Source organism: Sturnira hondurensis, unplaced genomic scaffold (genome assembly GCF_014824575.4).
Source record: "Sturnira hondurensis isolate 20B ecotype Veracruz unplaced genomic scaffold, ASM1482457v3 Scaffold0023344, whole genome shotgun sequence".
Lineage (NCBI taxonomy): Eukaryota > Metazoa > Chordata > Mammalia > Chiroptera > Phyllostomidae > Sturnira > Sturnira hondurensis.
Genome location: NW_028095975.1, coordinates 1 through 23,414, shown reverse-complemented (window position 1 = coordinate 23,414; position 23,414 = coordinate 1). Strand labels below are relative to the sequence as shown.

Below are 23,414 nucleotides of genomic sequence, written 5' to 3'. Positions count from 1 at the left end.
TATGTGTATCAATACACGACTTTTGTTTTATAAAAGAAATGCCAAAAGTACTGATTTGGAATCTGATCTTTTCACTTAAGAATAGAGCATAGTCTCTCATATCAATATTTTTTTACATTGCTTACTGAAGAGATTTCTATCCCATTAGTCACCTAGCAAAAATTTCTTATACTTCTGCTAGACACTTAAGATCTTATATTTTTTCCAGAATTATACATCTTTGCTCACAGGTCTGATAACCTCTGTGGGATGAATTCTAAGTGGAACTCTTGTTTCAATAAAACAAGAGTTCAAAACTCTTGTTTTCAAAAACACTTGACAACGTTATTTTAAAAACTAAAGTTTTGTGGGTGCTGGACCTCCCAATATTTACTCGCATTGTTGACATTTTTATTCTTTGCAACTAGTAGGAAGAAAATGTTAAATCTTTTTGTTTGTTGTTTTAATACTGGTCAAGTTACCCTTTTCTTTTATTAGTCATACAGGTTTACTCACAATTCAACAAATAAATCTTGCTCATTCTTATATTTTTAGCATTGAGAGGCCATTGAATCAGAAAAATTCTCCCTATTATTAATCCCTACCTATTCCAACAACAACGGCATTCATTGTTTCCAAGAATTAGGCATTAATTTGTCCTCACCGTTTTCATTCATGTATATTTCCTCTTCAAAGAAACAGTTGCTCAAGGGCAAGGCCTTCTTATGCTTATGGCCAGGTTATTAATTTACCTTCCCAGGGTTTCTCTAGGAGAAGTAGGGGTAAAGTCATTTACATTGGGATTGGGGGTGCAGTGGCCAAACCATCTTTGTGATTTTGAAATATAGCTGGCCTTGAGAGGATTCAGTACACACTTTCAGCCATGGAAATCTCAAGTATTGTCCCTAATAATGCCTGATTAATGCCAAACGTTGACCATGGGCCCTGGCACTACTGACAGTCTGGAGGCCCCAAGACAAAAGTGGAGCCTTAAAGGGCGTGGGCCCCCTATGCGAACCTCTATCCTAGTTTCGGGGTTTCTATTTTCATGTCGATGCGCTTTATTCTCCGATCTAGGGCTCCGGAAATAGCGCAAACTTGGCTGTTCCCTCCCCACCCTTCCTGAGTAGGGTGGTAACCGCCTATTTCGAGATAATCTCAGGGTTGAAACACCACTTCCCGCAAACTGCGTCGGTGCTTCCGCATAGGTAAGTAGTTAGTCCCGGGAGTGTGGGCGGGGCCTGAGCTTCCTGCGAAGCCGATTGGTTTAGTCCTCGGCCAGGCCACGCCCTGTTCCCCTCTCCAACTGAGACACCAACCCAGCACCGAAGCCCCGCCTTGCAGCTCGCCTTTAGTCCCGCCCGATTCCAGTTAGCCGTCACTTCCTCTTGGGCGTAGCCCAGGCAGTACACAACCGTGGTTCTGTGCTTAAACTGCTGTGAGTCTGAAGTTTGGCTGGGTGTGGACCGGTTCTCAGGTTTCTCGCTAACCTCCCGGAAAATGACGGCTTCCTGCCGGTCTCGAACGACCTCTGCCTGCCGCCCCGAGAGTTCCTTTTCTTCTTGGAGCTTTGTTGGGGTCCTTCTAGTGGTCCTAGTGGTCCTGCTACCCACATCCACCGGTAAGGGCCTGGAAAGGTACCCCCCGGAGTCGAACTGCAGCAGGTCTGCAGTAGACCGATTGGAGCCGAGGGCGGGGAAGGGTTTGCTTGGTGGGTCCTGTAGGAGACACAGGGCTTGGTCGAGCCACATGTTCCGGAGTTGATGTGACCGCATGGCCACAGCTTCTCCGGGTTGTGTTGTGCAGGGGATTGGGGACTCTGCAGTGCCAGCGGTGAAGGTTGTTTCGTGATCGACACAGCCTTGCAGGGTGCTGGGCGCGGCTAGTATTTGCCCTGGGCCAAGCAAAAGCTTGCAGGTGTTTCGGGACCGATCGATGCTGGATAGGAAGCGCAGACCCGGTGCTCAAAGTGACGGCTTTATCTTGAGAGCCCAGATGCATGGGGATATTGCTGGGGCCTTAAGGTGGGAAGTGTTTGCAGTGTTTCTTAGGCGGGGTGGTGTTTTGTGATGAGTGGGGTGTTTGTACCCCACTGGGTTGTGTAGTGGGTGCTGGAGCCAGGGCCGGGTATTAGCGGGTTTGTGCCTTACGGAAGTGGCCAAGGCATCTGTGCTGAATATGGGGCAAGAAAGCTCACTGCTTGCTTTATATGGGTACTGGGGAGCGCATATTGAGCCCATAAGTGAGAGATGCGGTTTTGGAAAAGTGCCCAGTGCCTTTTGTGTTTAGAGTAAACAGGCTCCTTGTTTCCTAAATTCATATTAGTATTAATTTGCAGGCTGTTGTGCTCCCCCCCACCCCAGTGATCTTCTTGTTCCCATCAAGGATACGCAGTTGTCCTATTCAATTACCAAGTGGCTTTTTTGACCTTTTTTTTTTTCATTAGGTTAAGTCATATTTGAGAGGACGTGCGAAGTAACCTAAGAAACATTGGTAGACAAACCTAGTGAGAATTTAGTATCCTAAGAAACAGACAACAAATCATGTTAATACGGTTTTCCCCTACAGGTCATAAACTAAGGCTGAAGGCCCATTCACTATAAATTTGCTTTGTTTTTCACTGAATGGAATAAGTACTTAATATGCTAAAAAGACACGACATGCTTATTGTATAAAATATACACAATCAAAGTGTCACCAGACAGGGGCCTGGCCCTGAGTGGGTCTGCCTATCGCTAGATGTAATGTGTGGGTTCTTGACTTTGTGTAGGAAAGATTTCATAGCAGGAGTCCAGGTGACTGTGAGGATACATTTATTAAAGCTGAGAAGAATGAAACACAGGGAAGGGCTTAGCATAGAAGAAGCAATAGGAGAGCCTAGGCTTGGCTGTCTTAGTTCACTAGAAGTCAGAAACAGAGGCCTTTGGGACAGGTTCAGGGGATCAGCCTCCGACAGCTGACAGCTGCCCATTGCCTGAGAGTTTAGAAGACATGCACCTGTGAAGAAAGACGTGCGGGGAGAAGAAGGGAAAGGAAATGGTGCAGGCTGCTCTGCAGAGAGAGAGTGTGCACTGGGTCCTTTTTCTTGAGGCTTTTATCTTATTCTTGCAGGTGGGAATCTTTGGGGAGGTCTTAGGGGAGGGTATCTTCTGTTTTCATCAGTTCTCTAGGTGTGCTTTTTTAGGGTCATGGTCTTTGCTTATTGGTCAATGACAGGGCAGGTCTTTAGTCCTTGCAGTTGGTCCTGGAGTCTTCCACCTGGTTTTGCTGCTTTTCTGGGTCTGGAACTGAAATACAACTGAGGCCTAGATGTTTTCTCCAGGGAGGAAATGTTACCCTGGGAGTGAAGTCCTTATTTTACCAATTTTGCCCCATGCCAGCCACTTGGGGCCTTTGCCTTGGTGACAGTCTGTACCTGACTGTAAATTGCTTGGCCACTGTGTTTGGCTCTTTCTGTTTCCCTATTTCTCTTGCTAAGGAATTTTCCTAGCTTCTCACTATCTTGTCTCAAAAGGACAACCATTGAATACTTTTGTGTATTTCCAGCTGTCTTATATGCATGTGTATATCTACACCCAAGTTATTTTGGGGATCCTGTTACATGTACAGTTTGCATGTTTTGTTCTGTCTGAGCAGAATTCATTCAATAAATATTTGCCACAAATGTGCCATGCCCTGGGCTGATTCTGGAGGTACACTGGTGAGCAGTAACAAACTATTCATATTTTCATGATCATTTTTCATATTTATTTGTTTACACCTGCACACACAAACATAAACAGGGACTGTGTTTTGCTCACTGTTAGATCCCCAGTGCCAGGCACACAGTAGGCGTTTAGTCAATATTTACTGAAATTTATTAGGACTGGCAGACAGTAACCAAACCATAATACTTGTACGTTATAACCCCAGACAGGTGCCCTGGAGGGAAGGAGCATGATTCTCTGACAGCATTTAACAAATGACTGGTCAAGGGAAGACTTTCCTGCTCATGAGACAGGCCAAACTCTGCTGCTTCCGGGCTTCTGCACTTGCTGTCCCTCAGTGTGGGAACATTTCCTGCTGCCTCTTGTGTAACTGGCTCCTTTTTACCCTTCAAACTCAGTTATGATCTTACTTCCTCAGAGGAACCTTCTGTGGCCACCTTATCTTGTGTAGACACACACACATTTGGTTCAGATCATCTCTACCTTGTAGTTACTCTTTCAAACCTATGTTCTCTCCCCAGTAGAATACAGAGATCTTGCATATCTTGTCACACAGTGGTTCCAAATGCTCCATTCCTTGCCTCAGTATCAATACTCTTGTATCCATATTAAGTATCAGGAAGTTAAAGATAATATTCAGCTGGGTCTTAGAGCTCAGGAGAAAAATTCCTCCTGTTTCTAAGAGGAACATTCTGTTATCTGTTTTCCTTAAACAAATAGGCAGCCAGATACATCTCCGGCAAAATGGGTTTATTCAGGAACAACATAAAATTGCATTTTGGGACATGTGGTCTAAAGGTCAACTGAGAACAAGTCCAGAGAAAGAAAGAAGGGAACTGAAAGTTTGAGGTACAGTGACTTTTCATGGCTTGCGTTATGGCAGTCTGTCTTTGGCTAAGCTGTTAACAGGCAAAGAGGAATCTTTTCTTGTGATGCAGCAGCAAAATAGTATCACTTCCCGTGGGAGATGCAAAGTAAGGTGTCTAACAGTTGGTATCATTAGTGTGTGTGCTGATTATTATGTGTGTGAGAGTTTTCTTTTCTAGCCTTCTGACTCCATTTATTTATTTTTTAAAATATGTTTATTGAGTTTAGGGAGGGGGTGAGAGAGAAACATCAATTGGTTGCCTCCCATATGCACCCCAATTAGGGATTGAACCCCTGACCTATTATATGTTCCCAGATGGGGAATTGAATCCCCAACCTTTTGGTATACAGGACAATGAGCCAACCAACTGAGCCACACTGGCAAGGGCTCCTGACTCCATTTTAAATGAGGTTTCTATTTATTAAGTTTCACATACCCCCCTTTAGATAAAGATATTTCTCGGAAATCATTACTGATTAAGAGTCAGGTTTTTCTGCCCTGGCTGGCGTAGCTCAGTGGATTGAGCGCGGGCCTGCGAACCAGAGGATCTCGGTTCGATTCCCAGTCAGGGCACATGCCTGGGTTGCAGGCCGGTTCCTTGCAGGCTAACTACCAGCAGGGGTCGCACAAAAGGCAACCATACATTGATGTTTCTCTCCCTCTCTCCTTCCCCTCTAAAGATAAATAAATCAATAAATAAATAAGTAAAATAAAATATTAAAAAAAAAAAAAGAGTCAGGTTTTTCTGGATTCACTGCCCTTTGGCCCTTGATGCCAGGAAAGACCTTTCCTGAGTATCATGTTTCATGTGTTTCTCAGGAAAGGTTCTCTGGCATCAAGGGACAACATGTAAATTGTAAACCTTTTGTGATCATATTTGAGTGATAAGTGGGGCGAGGGGCAATCTCTCAGGAATTACCTATCTCCAGTTGGTATATTAGAATAGTGAATCTGACAAAAGGATGCTCAGAACTGAAAGAATTAAATAAAAGCTTTGGGAAGACACAATACAGGAATCAAAGATGAAGCAGTTAAATAGTATTGTTATTTTGAAAGAAGCTGGAACACAATGTCTTAGTAATACAATATAGCCTATAGGTTGCAAATTCAGAGACTATGAATTGGATAAGAATGCATGATCAGTTATTAGTCTAGGTGAAATAGAGACTTCTGTGAATTTTAAGCCCCCTTACTGGCCTGGTCTGAACAGTCCTCAGGTGTACTCTGCATCAGTTTGGGGAAATTTTTTATCTGCAGGTCTCCAGGTGGTATGCAGGCTCAGTCAGGATCACTTGCTTTTATCAAACGTGTGGTGGAGTCTATTGGCTATAGTTTGGCAGCGGAAGGGTAGGTTTGCAGGACCTAACAGGGGCCTTTGTATCGAAGTTGAAAAGAACCTTTCTGGGAGGTGTCTTTCCCAACAGATGAAGTGTCCAGGGCGCCGTGTGTTGTGTAAGGTCTTCCTGGAGTGCACTGTGAAATGACTTTTTTTTTAAAAAAATAGAACATGGTTAATTTTGAGAGATGAATTTAGGCCTTTAGAATATTGAAGTATATTTCCCTTCCTAAGCTGTGGATCAAAAGAGGCAGGGATCAGGTGCATTGGGCTCTCTGTGACTATCTCCAAGACTGAGAGTTTAAATTCCGAAGGAGGTAGATGTGAGCTTTAGAAGGACCAGCCACAGTGCTCTTGGCCAAAGTATTTAGAGGATTTCTGCAAACTTAGCCATTTGAGTCTTAACGTTGTTAGTGCATTTGACTAAACCTGAGTCTGTCAGCACAGTGAGAGTGTTGTCAGCCGGGCCACAGAGCACAAACCTATCGAAGCACCTGACTGGTAAAATGGGTTCCCGGATTCCTATGGGTTCTGGAGGGGTTTTCTGTGTAGGGACAATCTTTTCCACAAGAACTTAGCTGCAGAAAAGGCCGTAGCCTGTCTGTAAGGCAAAGCTTCGGTCTAGTAAGAAAACATACAGATCATGACTGAAATATAGTTATGTACATGAGATGGGAGAGCTGTCTGGAAATCATCTGCAGGACTGCAAAATGTCCGGGAGCAGTTGGATCAGACTTTCCTGGGTTGTACTTTGGACAAGTAGGTGCTTTGGGGGGCCTTGTTAATAGTTCCCTACCAATGCTGATTCATAAATGCTATAATTCTGTCAGTGAACCAATGGTTTCATGCCTGTACAGTAGTTAGGAGTAGGAATTTTAGAGCCTCTGGTTGTTATCAACAATTGTAGCATTTTCAACTTTGTTTTTCTTTTCCTGAGGCCAGTTAGTGAGCCACTATAGCAGTTTTTATAAGTTATCACTTGGGAAAGTACCCCCTTCACCATGCCAGAGGTTTGACTGCCCTTGGCTCCTTTTAAGGACAGCATTCCTTGCGGAAGTATCAGCAGAGAGATTTTCCTTTAGCTTCCAGAGAGTCAAGTTTAGAATACCCTGAGATCTTAATAATAGCTAAAGCAGCAGAGAAAAGTGTAGCATCTAAAATTTTCTGAATGTATGGACCACTCTAAATTTTTTTCAGCTGGAGTAAGAAAACCGTGTTGCTTCCACAGCATTCCAAATCATTAACTACTCTGAAAGCATCTCTGCTATCAGTAGAAATGTCAGCAGTTAGGCCTTTGGCTAGGGTGCAGGCCCCTTTGAGCTTGCTGGGCTGTGGTAGCCAGAGGTAAAAATGCCTCTTCAATGACATCAAAGGGTGTTGATAATCGCATTCCAACATAATATTTGGCACTTAAATAAGAGCCATTTCTGAAACATGAGAAGTCAGCCTGAAAGGTGTTTCCTCCAGGTCTAATTAAGTCTTATACTTCTCTGGTTAAGGCCTTGTTTTGTCTGAGGGGGCTCAGTTAGCACTTCTGCCTGACTCTTGAAATCAAGCTGTTCCATTGTGGCTGTGATGAATTTTAGGCCTATTCCTTTTGGAACCAGGCTGCTTGTGCCAAAACTGTGCTGGCCTAGAGTCCACCTTTGCTAATGTTGAAATACCATTTCTAATAATAGCAGTAATGGAGAATGGGTTCATTTTAAACTAAGCATGAATATTTTGACATGAAAGAAATTTAAAATGCCCTAAAGGGAAATATCTATAACAACCAATGGGAAAAAAGTGAATCCGGGCAAAAACAGAAGAAGATGATTAGGATTTGCAGCTATCTCTGGAACCAGTTGGCTAAATAGTAAAGAATGTGAGTTTTGATCTGGGTGTATACAACTGATAAACAGTGCGCATTCAGCTCTGATACTAGGTACTGGAAATGCAGCAATGAATGAGATGAGATCCTCAAGGAGGTGACAGCCTTGTAGGGAATAAAGCTAAAGAATTACAATATGAAAAGTTCTATGAAAACTGTACTGGGATATCATGATGACATCCCAGTATTTTGAGTGAGAGATGTCAAGAGCCACAAGGAAGATTGGGCACCTAGGCTGAAACTGAAGGGTAAGTGGGTAGGAAGACTGACAAGGGTCTCTGGTCAAAACTGAAGTAAAATGAGGCATGCAGGCCTGGAGTCTAACGTAATTTGAGTGATGTAATAGGCACACAAGGGGTTGAATATGGTTTGACAATAGTGTGCAAGAGAAAGCAGGATTCAGATAGTGACAGATTGTAGTGTAAAAGTCTTTAGCCATGTTGAGGAGCCTTCGATATCTTAAGGCTCCTCAAGGAGCCTTGTCTTGAGGGCATTGGGTATCCATTGAAAAGTATCTGGCTTGGGAGGTCCTTGGTTACTGTGTCAGCAACATTACTCTGGTAGCATGATGAAAAATGGATTGAATGGATAGCACCAAGGTAGGCGAGGAGACCCATCTAGAAACTGGTCACAATCCAGATGAATGACAGTGGCTGTAGAAAAGGATGAACGGCATTCAATTGCAGAAACAGTGTAACTTGTTTGCTGGGTATGTGTGAATGTGAAGAATCAAAAGGGTGAATTCATTATGTTACTTAAGACAGCATGACACTTCCTGAGTGGAGTTGTGTGGAGTGGCACTGCATATGTAGACCTAGCACCCCACGTAGAGAGGTCTAGGATGGAGAGGGATTTGGGAGGCAGCTCTTCTCAGGGGTAACAAGGTTGTGGGAGTGTATCTACCCACCCAGGGGGTACGCAGAATGAAATAACAAGAGTTCCCAGAAAGACTATTAGGAGCATCCCATTATCCGATCAGGCAGAGAAGGAAAACTAGCCAGAGGACAAGCCACAAACCACGGTGGTTGTGCTGCCCCGGAAACCAAAGAGCCTTTCAGACAGAAAGGAACAAAGACAGAATGATCACTAGCCCCAGCTGTTATAGATGGAGTCACTGGAATTACTGAGAAAGAAAATATTAGGATTCAATAAAAAATATTTTTAAAGATGTTAGGATTCATTGAAAAACAAGAAGGCCACTTAATGACTTTCAAAGTCATTTCAATGATTTTGTAAACCTAGAAATGAGGACGTGAGAAATAAAATGGACAGGTGTAGATGCCAGAGTCTGTATTTTGAGAAGCAGAGAAAGTCTTTAAAAGGTTGTATAGACAGTGAGTGAAGGAGCAGGATGGTCAGGTTTCACTGGGCTCCAGTTTGGTCAGAGACCATGATTTTCTGAAGGCACCATCTGGGTGGGGCTGTGTGTGTCCTCATGTGAGAAAGTGGTTTTAATTTTTGCAAACAGGTAGAAAGTACTTACCCAGTGTTGGCAGATGCAGACAAGGTGAACAGTTCTTTTGGCCAGAAAACTGTATCGCTTTCCTAAAACTCACCTTGAACATTGGAAAATTTTCTAGATGCAGCCCATCATATTACATAATGTCACCTACTGTTGAAATATAGTATTACAGCCAAGTAATAATTGTACTTAAACTACCTAGAAAAAAACTAAATCAAGATGCTGTATTTGTGCATCTGGGAATGTTTAGTTTGAACATATTCATTGGAAGAAAATTCAGTGTTCTGAGCAAGGGAGGAAATTTGCTAAGTAAAAAGTGTGGTATTAGCTCAATTATTACAGTGTTTAAAGCTTGAGATCAACTGGTTGCCAAACCACAAGTAACACTCTGCTCATTGGTGGAAGCGTGTCTTTCATGATGCATGTTAGTGGGAAGAAATGCTTCTAATTAATTGAATGGATTAAACTATCTTACTGATTTTTTCCTTTTCCATATGGGGACTATGTATGTGGAAGTCTTCTTAGGAATTCTCACTATATTGGCTTTCAAGATAGTTACTGAAATTGAATGCATGAAACAAAGAATACTTGTATAATTTAATCACAGGCATGCTATTACTTGATTTTTTATTTTCTTGTTGGTTCCAGGAAATTCTAGGAGGATGTTATTCATTTGTATCTGAACGGAATTATATAGCATTCCTAGGCCATGTTGGTTTTCCTGTTGAAAGTGCCAACATCTAGCTCAGGGTATTAAGTAAAAGTAATGTTATTAAACTTACCTCTTTTTAAACAGTGCTTTTAACCAGGAATCCTCTTTTTAAACAATTTTTAGTTTTTAATTATTAAGGCTTCTGGTTTGCTTGTTTTTTTTTTTTAGCAGTTGATTGAGGAGAATTTAGATACTGAGGTCAGCATACTGAAAATGTCGAAAACTTTTGCCAGTAGGTGAATTTCAGGACATGATGGAAATGAAATATTGGACTATGTATATATAGAGAATTTTAGCATTTAGAATTTGACTTCGACGAAGAGTAAAATTTTACTTGTTTATCTTTATTAGTCTCTCAGTTTGAAGTATGATCAATCCAAGGAGTAAGAAAGGAAAGATTTCTCAGGAATCAAAACAAATTTTTCTCCTTAGGTCCTTAATCTTGTAGGAGAGGCCTCGGCATTCTTTTAGCCCTTTAGGACTATATGTGTCTCCATTACATTATTCTACATAATTGTTCTAACATGTCTGTTAGGTTTTTCAAGTCCACAGATAATTTAAAGGAAAACGAATTGCTAAAGGAGAGATGATACTATTCAAGGGAGTGAAAATAGCCATCCCCCCCAAAAAAATTCAGAAGTAAAAAAGTCTAAAAGCATAGAATATCATAGCTTTGCTGTAGGGATATATTGGATACACAGCCTCAACAGGTACCTCAGACAGCTTCTGAGGTCATGAATGATTCATTGATTAGTGAAGGAAGATTAAATTACTGTTGACCCTAGAACAACATGGATTTGACTGTCTGCATTCACTGACATGCACATTTTTTTGTGTAAATATATTGTCTGTCTGGTATCTGGGTTTCACATCTATGGAAACAGCCAACAGTATTTTCCATCTGAGGTTGGAAGTTTGACAATGCAGAGGACATACTGTATGCATTATTCCCCAATCCATCGCTTTAATATATATACTTGAGCATCCAGGGGTTTTTGTATCCACGGGGAGTCCTGGAATCGATCCCCCACTGATACAGAGGGAACACTCTAAGTTTTGTCGAAGTCAAAGTTATATGTAGATTTTCAACTGCATGGGGGCCGGTGAACCCAAGCCCCGGCATCTTTCAGAGGTCAGTTGTGTATTTATTTATTTATTTATTTATTAAAAGATTGTATTTATTTATCTTTAGAGGGGAAGGGAAGGAGAGAAGGAGAGAATTATCAATGTATGGTTGCTTCTCATGAGTCCCCTGCTGGGAACTGGCCTGCAACCCAGGCATGTGCCCTGACTGGGAATCGAACCGCGATTGTGTGGTTCGCAGGCCCGAGCTCAGTCCACTGAGCTACACCAGCCAGGGCTCAGTTGTGTATTTAAAGTAATGTCAAGAAATCAGATTTTTTTCCCCTATAAGATCATTCAAAGCAATGAAATTATTCACTTATAAAATGTTCATTTCACTAATATGAAATTAAGCCTTATATTTTGAAGTAGTTTAGTCCATATTTATTTTGATCTATAAAATCCACAATGCTTAAATAATAATTACCTCTTACCATAGCATTTCTTGAGCACCCACTGGGTACAGAGTGTAGTAGGAAAATAAAGCATATGATTGACCCCTGACCTCTTGAAACTTGCCTCCCAAAAGGAGACTGAGCCTGAAGTGACAAGTCATCATCATCAGTTTGTGTTTCAAAGTGTGGAAGAGTGATCTGATCAAGGGTTATGTACTGCAGAAGTCTTCTTAGGTGAACAATGAGTGTGATAAGAACTTAGAAAACTGGTGAAGGTTGCATACCTATAAATACATTTTAAAACCAAAAATATTGCTGCTGTCTCTTTAATTTACTGGTGAATGAATATTCCTCTTATTCCCCAAGAAACCAAAAGCTAATTGAATGTCACTTAAATCAGGTGTGGTACCTCATCCTGTAAAAGCACCGAACAGTCACTTAAAATCTTGCCAATGATCTTTCCCTTTATTCTGTCCTAAATGCCCGCTGCTGGGCTATAATCCATGGCTGGTGAAAAAAAGAAAAGTTTTACTTTTACGTTCTTATTCTGTTATGCCCAGATGCCTGTGGTGCTCCACTGAGATATGAATCTATGAAGATCAAAGATTCTCTTGATAATGTGTATCAACCTGGGAACAGTGTAGAATATCAGTGTCGCCCGGGATACATACGTATCGTTCCTCCTCTTGCCACATCTTCTACCTGTCAGCCTAATAACACATGGGAACCTCTCCAGGAGGCTTGTAGAAGTAAGTACACAAAACTCTTTAAATTGCACTAGAGATTTTCTCACATTTAGGATGTATATTCCACTGTTATAATGGTGTTCTCATGCGACAGTTGATTTTAGAAAGTAATGTATTTTTTAGGCTTCAAAAAATTTCCAGGTAATCTCTTTCTTGCCAGTTGGTTGTCTGGGTAAATGTGAATATTAAATTTGGTCTTTTAATAGTTAAAGAAAGAAAATAATATTCCTACAAATTCAGTAGAGCGATATAGAATTCTCGTTTTGATTCACACCTGTTTTGAAATTTATATGAAACCCCACATTTCAAAATTTTTTGAAAAATTTCAGGAAAACCATGTCCACAACCAAGAGAACCCCTAAATGGCCAAGTCAGTGGAACTTTTCAGTTTGGTTCAGAGGCTAACTATACTTGTAATGAGGGGTAAGTAGAGGAAATAGGTAAATATTACTAGTTCTGTTTTTGCTTTGCTTCTTTTCTAAGCATTCCTATAATGTTGACTTCATGTTGCTTTCTCTGTGACAAGTTGTACTTAGAGCTAATCATCTCTCGGGCTTTTTATGGAGACTAAAACATATTAAATGTTTTATTAAACATATAAATATGTTTAATAAATATGTTTATTAAACATGTCTATATTAAAAATATAGTAATCAGGATGGCTTTTCCTTGACATTGAAGTGCACCCTTGTTATTTATTTATTTTGTAATTTTTATTTTTCATCTTCACCTGAGGACATTTTTCTCACTGCTTTTTAGGGGGGTGGGGGCCGTCAATTGGTTGCCTTCTCACAACCTGGGTATGGGCCCTGACTAGGGGTCAAACCTGTGCCCTTTCTGTCTGCGGGACCACTCTCCAACTGACTGAGCCACACCAGCCAGGGCCAGAGCGCCCCCACAAAATAGTCAACTCTTGGAGTTGTAGAAAGGCTTATAGAAACGGGAGGTAGGGTTGCCAACCCCAAACAATCATATATTGAACTGACTGTCACATGTTACCACATGAAAATGGACCTGGTTAGCTTGGACCATATTATAGTAGTGAAGGCCTCTTAGCACAGGAGTGTCAGACTCATTTGATGTGGGAGCCACATCAGCCTTCAAAGGGCCAAATGTAATTTCAAATTCTTAAAGGTTAAGGAGTAGTTACATTGATACAGTCCTAAAGTTATTTTGGCCATTTGGAGGCAGCTGGGAGGCTGATGTGGCCCCCAGTTAAAATGAGTTTGACCCTCTTGCCTAAGTAGAAAGCCTTATTTTTGAGACTGCTACGATGTAATGAAGGTCTCAAAAAGAGGTACTGAGCACTTAATAGTAGTAGCCTTTGTTTTATGGGGTTCTTTTAATAGTTATATTTGGAATATTGGAAATTTAGGAAAAGGTACATTATAGAGTAAATATAGTACATTATAAAATACAACTGATTTTTAATTTTTATTTATTTTTATTTATTTTAATTGTTGTTCAAGTACAGTTTTCTGTCTTTTACTCCCATCCCAGCCCACCCATACAGCCCTCCCCTCTTCCCTCCCATTTCGACACCCCTAGTTTTTGTCCATGTGTCCCTTATACTTGTTCCTGTAAACCCTTCCCCTTTTCCCCTGAAATTCCCTCCCCTCTCCCCTCTGGAAACTGTCAGCCTGTTCTCTATTTCAGTGTCTTTGGTTATATTTTGTTTGTTTGTTTGTTTGTTTTGAAAATGCAACTGATTTTTTAATATTAACTTTCTGTCCTGCTAATTTACTGAATTCATTTGTTCTAACAGGATTTGTGGGTGTATGTGTTTGTAATCTTTAGAATTTTATACATATGAGACCATAGTGTCTGCAAACTGATAATTTTACTTCTTCCTAACCAGTTTGGATGACTTTGGTTGGTTTGTTTTGTCTAGTTGCTCTGGCTAGAACTTCGAGTAGTGTATTGAACAGAAGTGGTAAATCCAAGCATCCTTGCATTGTTCCTTATCTTAGAGGAAAATCTTCCAGCTTTTTACCACTGAGTATGATATTTGCTGTGGGTTTTTCTTGTATAGTGTTTATGATCTTGAGGTAGTTTCCTTATTTTCCTAGTTTATAGGTTATGGTTAACATGCAAGAGTATTACATTTTGTCAAGTGCTATTATTATATCATGGAGGTGATCATGTGTTTTTTCACCCTTTATTCTACTGATAGAGCATATTGCATTAATTAATTTTCCTATGTTGGGTCCTCCTAGCCCTCCGGGAAAAAATCCCACCTGGTCATAGTGAATAATACTTTTAACATGCTGCTCAATTCTGTTTGGTCATCTTTCACTGAGGAGTTTTACTGATACATGTAGGTTCAAAAGGAATATGTATCTGTAGTTTTTTGTGGTGCCTTTGACTAGTGTTGATATCATGACAGTGCTGGTTTTACAGAATGGGTTCAGAAGACTTCCATCCTCTTCAATTTCTAAAAAATTTTTGAGAAAGATTGGATTTAGTTCTTTAAATATTCACCATGAACCATCGGGTCCAGGGGTTTTCTTTATTTGGAGACTTTTGATTACTGACTCAGTCTTTTTGCTAGTTATAGGTCCACTTAGATTTTTTGTATCTATGCGATTTAGTGTTGGTTGGTTTTGAGTTTCCAGGAATTTTTCCATTTTACCTTAGTTAGTTAATTTGTTGGCATAAAATTATTCATAGTACTCTTATAATTTATATTTCTTTACAATTGGTATTACCTCTGTGTCCCCAGGTTGGCTCAGGAGGTGGCTTTATATCTTGAGGGTATTTTTTAAAGTTTTATTATTTTTTGAATTATATTTATTGATTTTTTTTGGTGGAGAGAGAGAGAGAGGAAGGGGGAGAGGGAAAGAAAAACATCGATTTGTTGTTCCACTTATTTATGCATTTGTTAGTTGATTCTTGTGTGTGCCCTGACCAGGAACAAACCCACAACCTTGACATATGCTCTACCCAACTGAGCTGATATATAATTGGTATCAATGTCCCCAGGTCCATTTCTGATTTTAATAATTTGTGTCTTCTTTTTTTTATTAGCCCATCTAGCTAAAAGTTTGTTGATTAAGACAACCAACTTATGGTATTATACATTTTCTCTATTGTTTTTCTTTCTTCTTTTTTTAAAAAAAAAGATTTTATTTATTTATCTATAGAGGGGAAGGGAAGGAGAGAAGGAGAGAAGTATCAATGTATGGTTGCCTCTCATGAGTCCCCTGCTGGGAACTGCCCCACAACCCAGGCACATGCCCTGACTGGGAATCGAACCGCGATCGTGTGGTTCGCAGGCCCACACTCAATCCACTGAGTTTTTCTTGTTTTTTCTCTCTGCTCTAATCTTTATTGCTTCCTTGTACAAAGTTTGAGTTTAGTTCTCCTTTTCCAGTTCCTCAAGTTGTGAGGTTAGGTTGTTGATGTCAGATCTCACTTTTCATTATAAGCTTGTATAGCTATAAATTCCCCCTTGGCACTGTTTTCACTGTCTGGGCAGTGAACATTGGACATTTGGGGATGTCGTGCTTTTATTTTCACTCATCTGAAAGTAATTTATAATTGGCAACTTCTTCTTTGATCCAATTGTTTGTTTAAAAGTGTGCTGTTTGGGCCCTGGCTGGTGTGGCTCAGTGGATTGAGCACGGGCCTGCGAACCACACGATCGCAGTTCGATTCCCAGTCAGGGCACATGCCTGGGTTGCAGGCCAGTTCCCAGCAGGGGACACATGAGAGGCAACCATACATTGATATTTCTCTCTCTCTCCTTCCTTTCCCCTCTAAAAATAAATAATTAAAATCTTTTTTTAAAAAAGTGTGCTGTTTGGTTTTCACAGTGCTGTGAATTTTTTAGTCTTTTTGATACTGATTTCTAACTTCATCCCATGTGGTCAAGAAGATACTTTGCATGATCTCTTTTTAAAAATCTATTTATTGTTTAATGTTTTTAGCCAAACATAATTTTTATTAACTATGTATTTATTAATAAAGTTAATTTCTGTTATGAATTTGTGGCCTAAAATATGGTCTATCCTGGAAAATGTCTCATTTGAACCTGGTGTGTTCTATTACTGGATAGAGTGCTCTGTCTGTGTCTGGGAGATCTAGTTAATTATATTGTTGAAGTCCACTGTTTTCTTACTCATCTTCTGTCTGGTTGTTCTATTCATTGTCATGAGTGAGGTACTGAAGTCTTCAACTATTATTGGAGAAACGTGTATTATGGACAAATGTGTGTTTCTCCTTTCAGCTCTGTCAGCTTTTGCCTCATCTATTTTGAAGACCTGTCACTAGGTGCATAAATATTTATAAATGTTACATCTTCTTGCACTATTCAACCCTTATTAAGATATAATGTCCTTCTTTGTTCTTTTAACCCTTTTTGATTTAAAGTGTATGTTGTATGAATTAGTGTAGCCACTTTTGCTCTCGCATGGTCACTGTGTGCACAAAATATACTTTTCCATTTTTTGGCTTTCAGCTTGTTTGTGTCTTTGTCTCTCAAGTGAGTCTCTTGTAGACAGCATATAGTTATGTCCTTCATTTTTATTCGTTCTGCCAATGCCTGTCTTTGGATCGGAGAGGATACTCATTTTAAGTTTAAAAAAATTATAGGAAGGATGGTTTCTGTGATTATACTACCAGTTTTATACATGTCTCATAGTTTTTTTTAATCTCTCCCTTTCTATTGAGTTGATTTTTATAGTGAAATGCTAAAATTTCTTTTTATTCACTTTAGTGTCCATTTTATAGGGCTTCTGTTTGTAGTTATCATTGTAGGTCGTATTTAAAATCCTATAGTTAAAATACTCTAATTTGAATTTGCACCACCTTCATTTCAATATATTATAAAAACTGCACCTTCGTAACTCTGTCCCCAACCATTTTGGTTGGTAATGTAATACTAACCTCCACACTAATGTGTATAATTTTCTTTTGAAGGATTACTTTCTTAAATCCCATAGAAAACAAAAATCATGGGTACCATTTCTTTCTTACAATCATACTAGCTTTAATAATTGCTCATGTATGAACCTGCAGTGAAATGCTTATTTGCCCATATGACTTCAGGTTACTTTTTAAAATTTCACCTTTCAGGGCTCCCTTGTGCTTTTTGTAGCCGAGGTCTAGTGTTAGCAACTCCCTCAGCTTTTATTTCTGGAAAAATCTTACTATCTCCCTCCTGTTTGAGTACAGTTTTGCTGGATTGAGGATATAGATGGTTGATAGTTTTTTGTTTTTTTAATCACATTGAGTCTATTAAGTTCACTGGCCTCTGGCGTCCAAGGTTCTGATGAGAAGTCTGCTGATGATCGTGTTTAGGATCCGTTGTACCTGAAGATTCACTTCTCTCTCGGAGCTTTTAAAATCCTGCCGTTGGCTTTTGAAAATTTGATCATTATGTTTTTTAGTGTGGGTCTCTTGGGTTCATCTTACTTAGAGTCTTGTTGAGATCTTTGGATATTTGCGTCTTTTATCAAATTTGCCAGACTTTTCAACTGGTATTTCCTCAGATATTCTCTGTGCCCCTATCTTTCTGTCGTCTCTTTCTGGGAGTCTCACAATGCATGTGTTGGTCTGCGCATTGATGTCCTGCTGGTCCCTTGGGCTCTGTCCACTTCTCTTCAGTCTTTGTACTTTCTCTTCTTCAGACCCAGTAATTTACATTGTCCTTTATTCAGCTTCGCTGATTCCTTCTTCTGCCTGCTAAAAACTGCCTTTAATTCCTCTAGTGAATTTTTCATTTAAGTTACTGTGCTTTTCAATTCCAAAATTGCATTTTGGTTTATTTTTAGGTTTTCCATCTCCTGAGTGTTAGTTCACATTGCATACATTCATTGTTTTCTTAACTTTCTATATTTCTTCCATTGTCTTTAAGCTTCTGTAAAACAGTCTTTGTTTGTTTGTTTGATCTGCAATAAGATTTTTTTCAGGGATGATTTATGTTAGTTTATTTTCTTTAATGCACCACACTCTCCTGTTTCTTTGTATGCCTTGTTTCTTTCTTGAACTGCACACCTGAATCTAATAATGAAGTAACTCTGGAAATCAAATTCTCTTTCCCAGGGCTTGTTATTTTCTCTAGTTCATTGTGGTGTTTTGACTGTTTCAGGGTCTGAGGATCAGCCTGATACATAAACTGAAGGTCTTTTCTGAGCCTTCCCCTGGACATGTCCAATCACTTAACTTACACCATGTATGCCATGTCCTAGTTTTTTATCCTCACCCAAGGACATGCTTATTGATTTTAGAGAGGGGAAAGGAGGGAGACAGATATGCAGAGAATCATTGATGTGAGAGAGAAACCACATTGGTTGCTTCTTGTATATGCCCTGACTGGGAATCTAACCCACAACCTTTTGGCTTACTGGACAATGCTCCAACAAACAGAGCCACACTGGCCAGGGTTGCATGACCTAGCTTTAATGTCAGGCTCCTGAAAGAGGAACAAGTGAAAATTGAAGAGCGGAGCAAAGGATGCTGGATCTTTAAATTTCCAGAAGTCACTTCAGTAGGCAATGAATAGGCATGCAATAGTGGGGGACACATGATAATATTGACTTCCCACTTCTTTAGTTTGCTTTTCTGTGTCAGAAGCAGCTGTCTGTAATAAAAGCAGAGATTCTGGATATTTATGAGGATAGAGTTCTTTTTTACCCTCCCTGGTTTCTGCAGGCTGCTTTTAAGCTATGCTAGGAACACACAGCTGCCTGCTGTTGAAGTGGAATGGGTGACCACCAGAGTGCTAAGATCTGAAAGTGACCAATGTTAATGCAGTTTCCCTGTCCAACTCCTCCCTTAGGAATTACATGCTTTCTAGCGATCCCAGAGTTCCAAAATAGCTACATCACGCAGATTCTAGCACTGTAATTGTGGTGTAGATGGGAAGACAGATTCTTGTTGCTTGCTACCCTACCATCATCCCTGAATCCTCTCCTGATACATTGTAAAACAGAACCAATGAGTGAGCCTTGAATGAATGAATAGTCAGCTGGAAACAGCTATCAGCAGTTTCACTGACTATGTGTTTACTTAAGTAAAAATATCTAGTTTAAAGTTAGAAACTGGTGGGCACTTTGAGAGGTACCAAAAGATTAAGACATAGGCTCTTTTCAAAGAAGTTTTTGTCTTATTGAGAAGCACAATATAAATAGACAGATGTCAAAGCCAATGTAAATTAGAACGGTTAAAGGAATAGGTGTGTTTGTGATCATTACAGTGACAGTCCAGGGGAAATACTCTGAATTTAAATCATTAGAGATTTCATCAAGTAGGGGTTTTCCTGAGCTTCTGGGAAGATACTCTGATCTGAAGAATATTCATAAGATGTAAAACTTACACAGCACGCAGCACTCATCGTGGTATTACCCACGCTGACTCATGTGCTACTCCCAAAAATCCCACGAGCTTTATACTATTATCCTCTTTTCATAGATGAGGAAGCTGAGAAAGAGAGCCATTAACCATTGCCCAACTCAAACAATAAGTCAGTTGTGGAGCTGGGACTCAAATCCAGGCAGGGAAGCTCTAGGGCCTGACCTGTCTACACAGTCATCGTCCTGAGTAGGCAGAACGGCATGAACTAGGGCACAGACGTGAATGTTGATGTGTCTGCTGGAGAGAGTAAAGAGGCCAGGTTGACAGGTACACACGTAGATAATTCGCTCTAGGTCAGAGTGTGCTCAGAGGCAGAAATGCTTTACTAAATCGTAGCTTTACTTAGTACTTTTGTTATAGGTGTTTAAGAAACTTCTTCCTCAAATTACTGAATTGTAGGAGAACTACCATATAAAATTGTCTTCATTATTATGTGCATTGTATTAACTGGTAAAAAATAAAACAAAACTAACCTTTTTTTTCTTATTTAGTTATTACTTAGTTGGAAAAGCAACTCTCCATTGCGAGATTTCTGGAGATACTGTGGCTTGGGATGATGATCCCCCACATTGTGAAAGTAAGTATACTCTGTATTTAGAATTTAGATCAGTCATTCTCAAACTTTTGGCCTTGGCTCGACTTTATGCTTTTAAATTAAAAAGACCCCACATAACTTTCTTCAGGTGTGATACGGCTATTGCTATTCATTACACTGGAATTAAAACTAAAATGTTTTAAAAATAATATTTATTAATTCATTATTAAGAACAGTGAGCACAGTACATGCTAATATGCAATATATTTTTTATGAAAAACCACAATTTTCCAAATAGTGAGAATAGTGGCATTACTTTACATGTTTGCAAATCTATTAATAGCTGGCTTTTTAAAGGAAGACTTCAGGATTTTGGTGGCTGCATTAATGCACCATTTGTACCTTTGGCATATTTCACCACATACTCTTATGGATGAAAATCAAAAAAGATAATACATTTTTTCAAAGAAACTTTCTTCGAAATGGAGACTGGATTTACAATTAGATTATAGAAATAATATGTTAGTGAATTTATTGAAGGCAATTCAGTGGATGTTACTAATGGTGTCTTAATCTTTTATTTTTTCTTTTGCCTTTCCTGTCCTCTTTTTTTTCTCTTTTTAAGAGATTTTGTGTGAGCCACCTGAACAAATAGAAAATGGTGTCACCAGCAGTCAGAAGGAAACATATGAATATAATGAAGTAGTAATTTATCGTTGTAATCCTTCAAGTGGACCAGATAAATACTCACTTATTGGAGAGAGCATGCTTATTTGTTCTGGGCATAATAAATGGAGTAGTAACGCTCCTGTGTGCAAAGGTAATAATATTTTTATTTATTTCTTCATTTGTAAATAGTATAGAAATATTTTGTAAATAGTTTACCAACAAGTAAACAAAACACTCCTGTGTGCTTGTTCACTCTGTTGTTGGTTTCTAGCTTAATTTTTAAAAAGCGAAGTTCCTCAGCCTTTGCCACACATTCTTGACATTCCGATTTATACATTGTGAATTACTGTGTAGGTGCATGAGTTGGGCTGCTTATTAAAAATCGAAGGCAAGATCCTCACCAGCAAAAACATTACACCTTGCTTTATTACAATACTTATTTTATTGCTGTGGTTTGATACCAAACCCGCTATATCTTTGACATATGCCTGCACTTTAAAAACAACGTTTAATGCATTAGAGTGTGACTTAAAACAGGGAGGCATTGGAGGCTGTTTGACTCTTGAAAGAAAGGAACCCCTGAATAATATCAAAATAATTACTCTTGTCAAGTGCAAAGGGGACATTATCTAATTACATATTCTAGGCATGAAGATAATGTTTAAAATTTTCAAAATATTGAAATCATTTACATTATCTGATCACAATGGAATGAATGTAGAAATCAAAATAAAGATACCTATAAAATCCCCAAATATATGAAAATTATGCAAGACACTTCTAACCAATGAAACAAGACTTTACAAGCAGAATTAAAGGGTGTTTTGAATTGAATGAAAATAAAAATACAACATATCAACATATCAAAATATTGGGGATACAGCAAAAGAAGTGCTTAATAAGATATTAATAGCATGTCATACCTGTATCAGAAAAGGGGAAATGTTTCATCAGTAATCTAAGTTCCCACCTTATGAACTTAAAAAGAGAAGAGCAAATTGTACTCTGTGCAAGGAAACAAAAGGAAAGAATACAGATAGAAATCAACGAAACTGAAAAGAGAAAAACAGTAGAGTGAATTGATGAAACTAACACATAGTTCTTGGAGAAGAACAGTAAAATCTTTTAACATATAACCTGTCTGACAAGAAAAAAAGAAAACACAAATTATTAAGATCAAGAATTAAAATAGTGACATCACAGAATATATCCAGCAGATATTTAAAGGGTGAAAGAGAATAACACAACTTTATGCCTAGAATTCTGACAACTTAAACCTTCTCATAAAAAGACTCTTCTCCCTGGGGAATCTGTTAAACATTTCAGGAATGAATGTTAGCAGATCTACACACACTCTTCAGGAAAATGCAAAAGCGGGTGGAGGGACTCATCTTATTACACTTCATGAGGATTGCATTGCCCTGGTACTAAAACCAGACAGAAACATTTCAAGAACATTAAAAACAATGTCCATAATGAACATCCTATATTTAACTGGTTTTCCATTAATTCTGATATTTCTTCACTTTGCAGTAGTCAAATGTGACTCTCCAGTCCCGGAAAACGGAGTGCTGCGTTCAGGGCATAAAAGACAATTTTACTACCAAGACACGGTTCAGCTTGGATGCAAGAAGGGTTTTGACCTTCAAGGCAGCGAGACAGTTGTCTGCGGAGCTAACAGTAGTTGGGAACCACAACTGCCACAGTGTACTGCAGGTACAGAGTGCCTTTTTCTTTATTTTTTGTTTAGATTTTCTTTGATATTAAATATAAATGGTACAGAGTAATTGAAATGAAACAGTTTTCGTATTTAATTATGTTTTGACATGTAAAACCCACAAAGAATTCTGCTTGTTATTTTGCATGTTTTCATAGGGTTAGCATGTTATATATTTCACCCAGGTATATAAATTGTTCTTCAGCTTTTTTTATTTTCTTTTATTTTTTTTTAAAAAGGGGTGCACAGTTTTTTTAAAAAATATTTTATTTATTTATCTTTAGAGGGGAAGGGAAGGAGAGAGGAAGAGAAACATCAATGTATGGTTGCTTCTCGTGCATCCCCTGCTGGGAACTGGCCCCTGCCGGGAAATGGCCTGCAACCCAGGCATGTGCCCTGACTGGGAATCGAACCTTGATCATCTGGTTCACAGGCCCGCGCTCAATCCACTGAGCTACACCAGCCAGGGCCACAATTCTTTTTTTTTAAAGACTTTATGTATTTATCTTTAGAGGAGAAGGGAAGGAGAGAGGGAGAGAAATATCCATGTATGGTTGCCTCTTGTGCGTCCCCTGCTGGGAACTGGCCTGCAACCCAGGCATGTGCCCTGACTGGGAATCAAACTGCGATTGTGTGGTTCCCAGGCCCGCGCTCAATCCACTGAGCTACGCCAGCCAGGGCTCTTCAGCTTTTTTTATGTATAACATTAGGTAGCAACCATTTTTAAGAAAATTGAAGCATGAGTATTTTCATCTAAGTAAGTCATGAATTTTATATCAGTGAAAGAACAATAATTCCTGAGGGGTTAATCCAGGTGACATTTTCTTTCCAGTGCCAGCTCCTCCCAGCACAACAACTCCAGCTTCCACTGCCCCAGGTTTAGTAACATCTGCTTATATATTTAAAAATCTTTTAAATATCTGATAATTTATACTCATTC

At 39.3% G+C, this 23,414-nt stretch overlaps 1 protein-coding gene across 1 annotated transcript; it reads left to right on the top strand.

Moving 5' to 3' along the window:
- Window positions 1-1,363: 1,363 nt before the first annotated feature.
- LOC118980779 (membrane cofactor protein-like) lies at window positions 1,364-23,398 on the top strand. The gene is made up of 7 exons (XM_037037417.1): window positions 1,364-1,600; window positions 12,012-12,200; window positions 12,527-12,620; window positions 20,045-20,130; window positions 20,714-20,908; window positions 22,291-22,473; window positions 23,307-23,398. Exons 1-7 carry the CDS (start codon window positions 1,480-1,482, stop codon window positions 23,396-23,398), a joined length of 960 nt encoding a protein of 319 aa, XP_036893312.1. The 5' UTR covers window positions 1,364-1,479.
- Window positions 23,399-23,414: the final 16 nt, after the last annotated feature.

What these genes read in the sequence shown, in the direction of transcription:
- LOC118980779 (XM_037037417.1), top strand. Translation starts at nt 1,480, where the DNA reads ATGACGGCTTCCTGCCGGTCTCGAACGACCTCTGCCTGCCGCCCCGAG. An exon ending in TGATCCCCCACATTGTGAAA is followed by an intron (nt 20,131 to 20,713) that starts GTAAGTATACTC and finishes TCTCTTTTTAAG; the next exon opens with AGATTTTGTGTGAGCCACCT. An exon ending in TAACGCTCCTGTGTGCAAAG is followed by an intron (nt 20,909 to 22,290) that starts GTAATAATATTT and finishes TTCACTTTGCAG; the next exon opens with TAGTCAAATGTGACTCTCCA.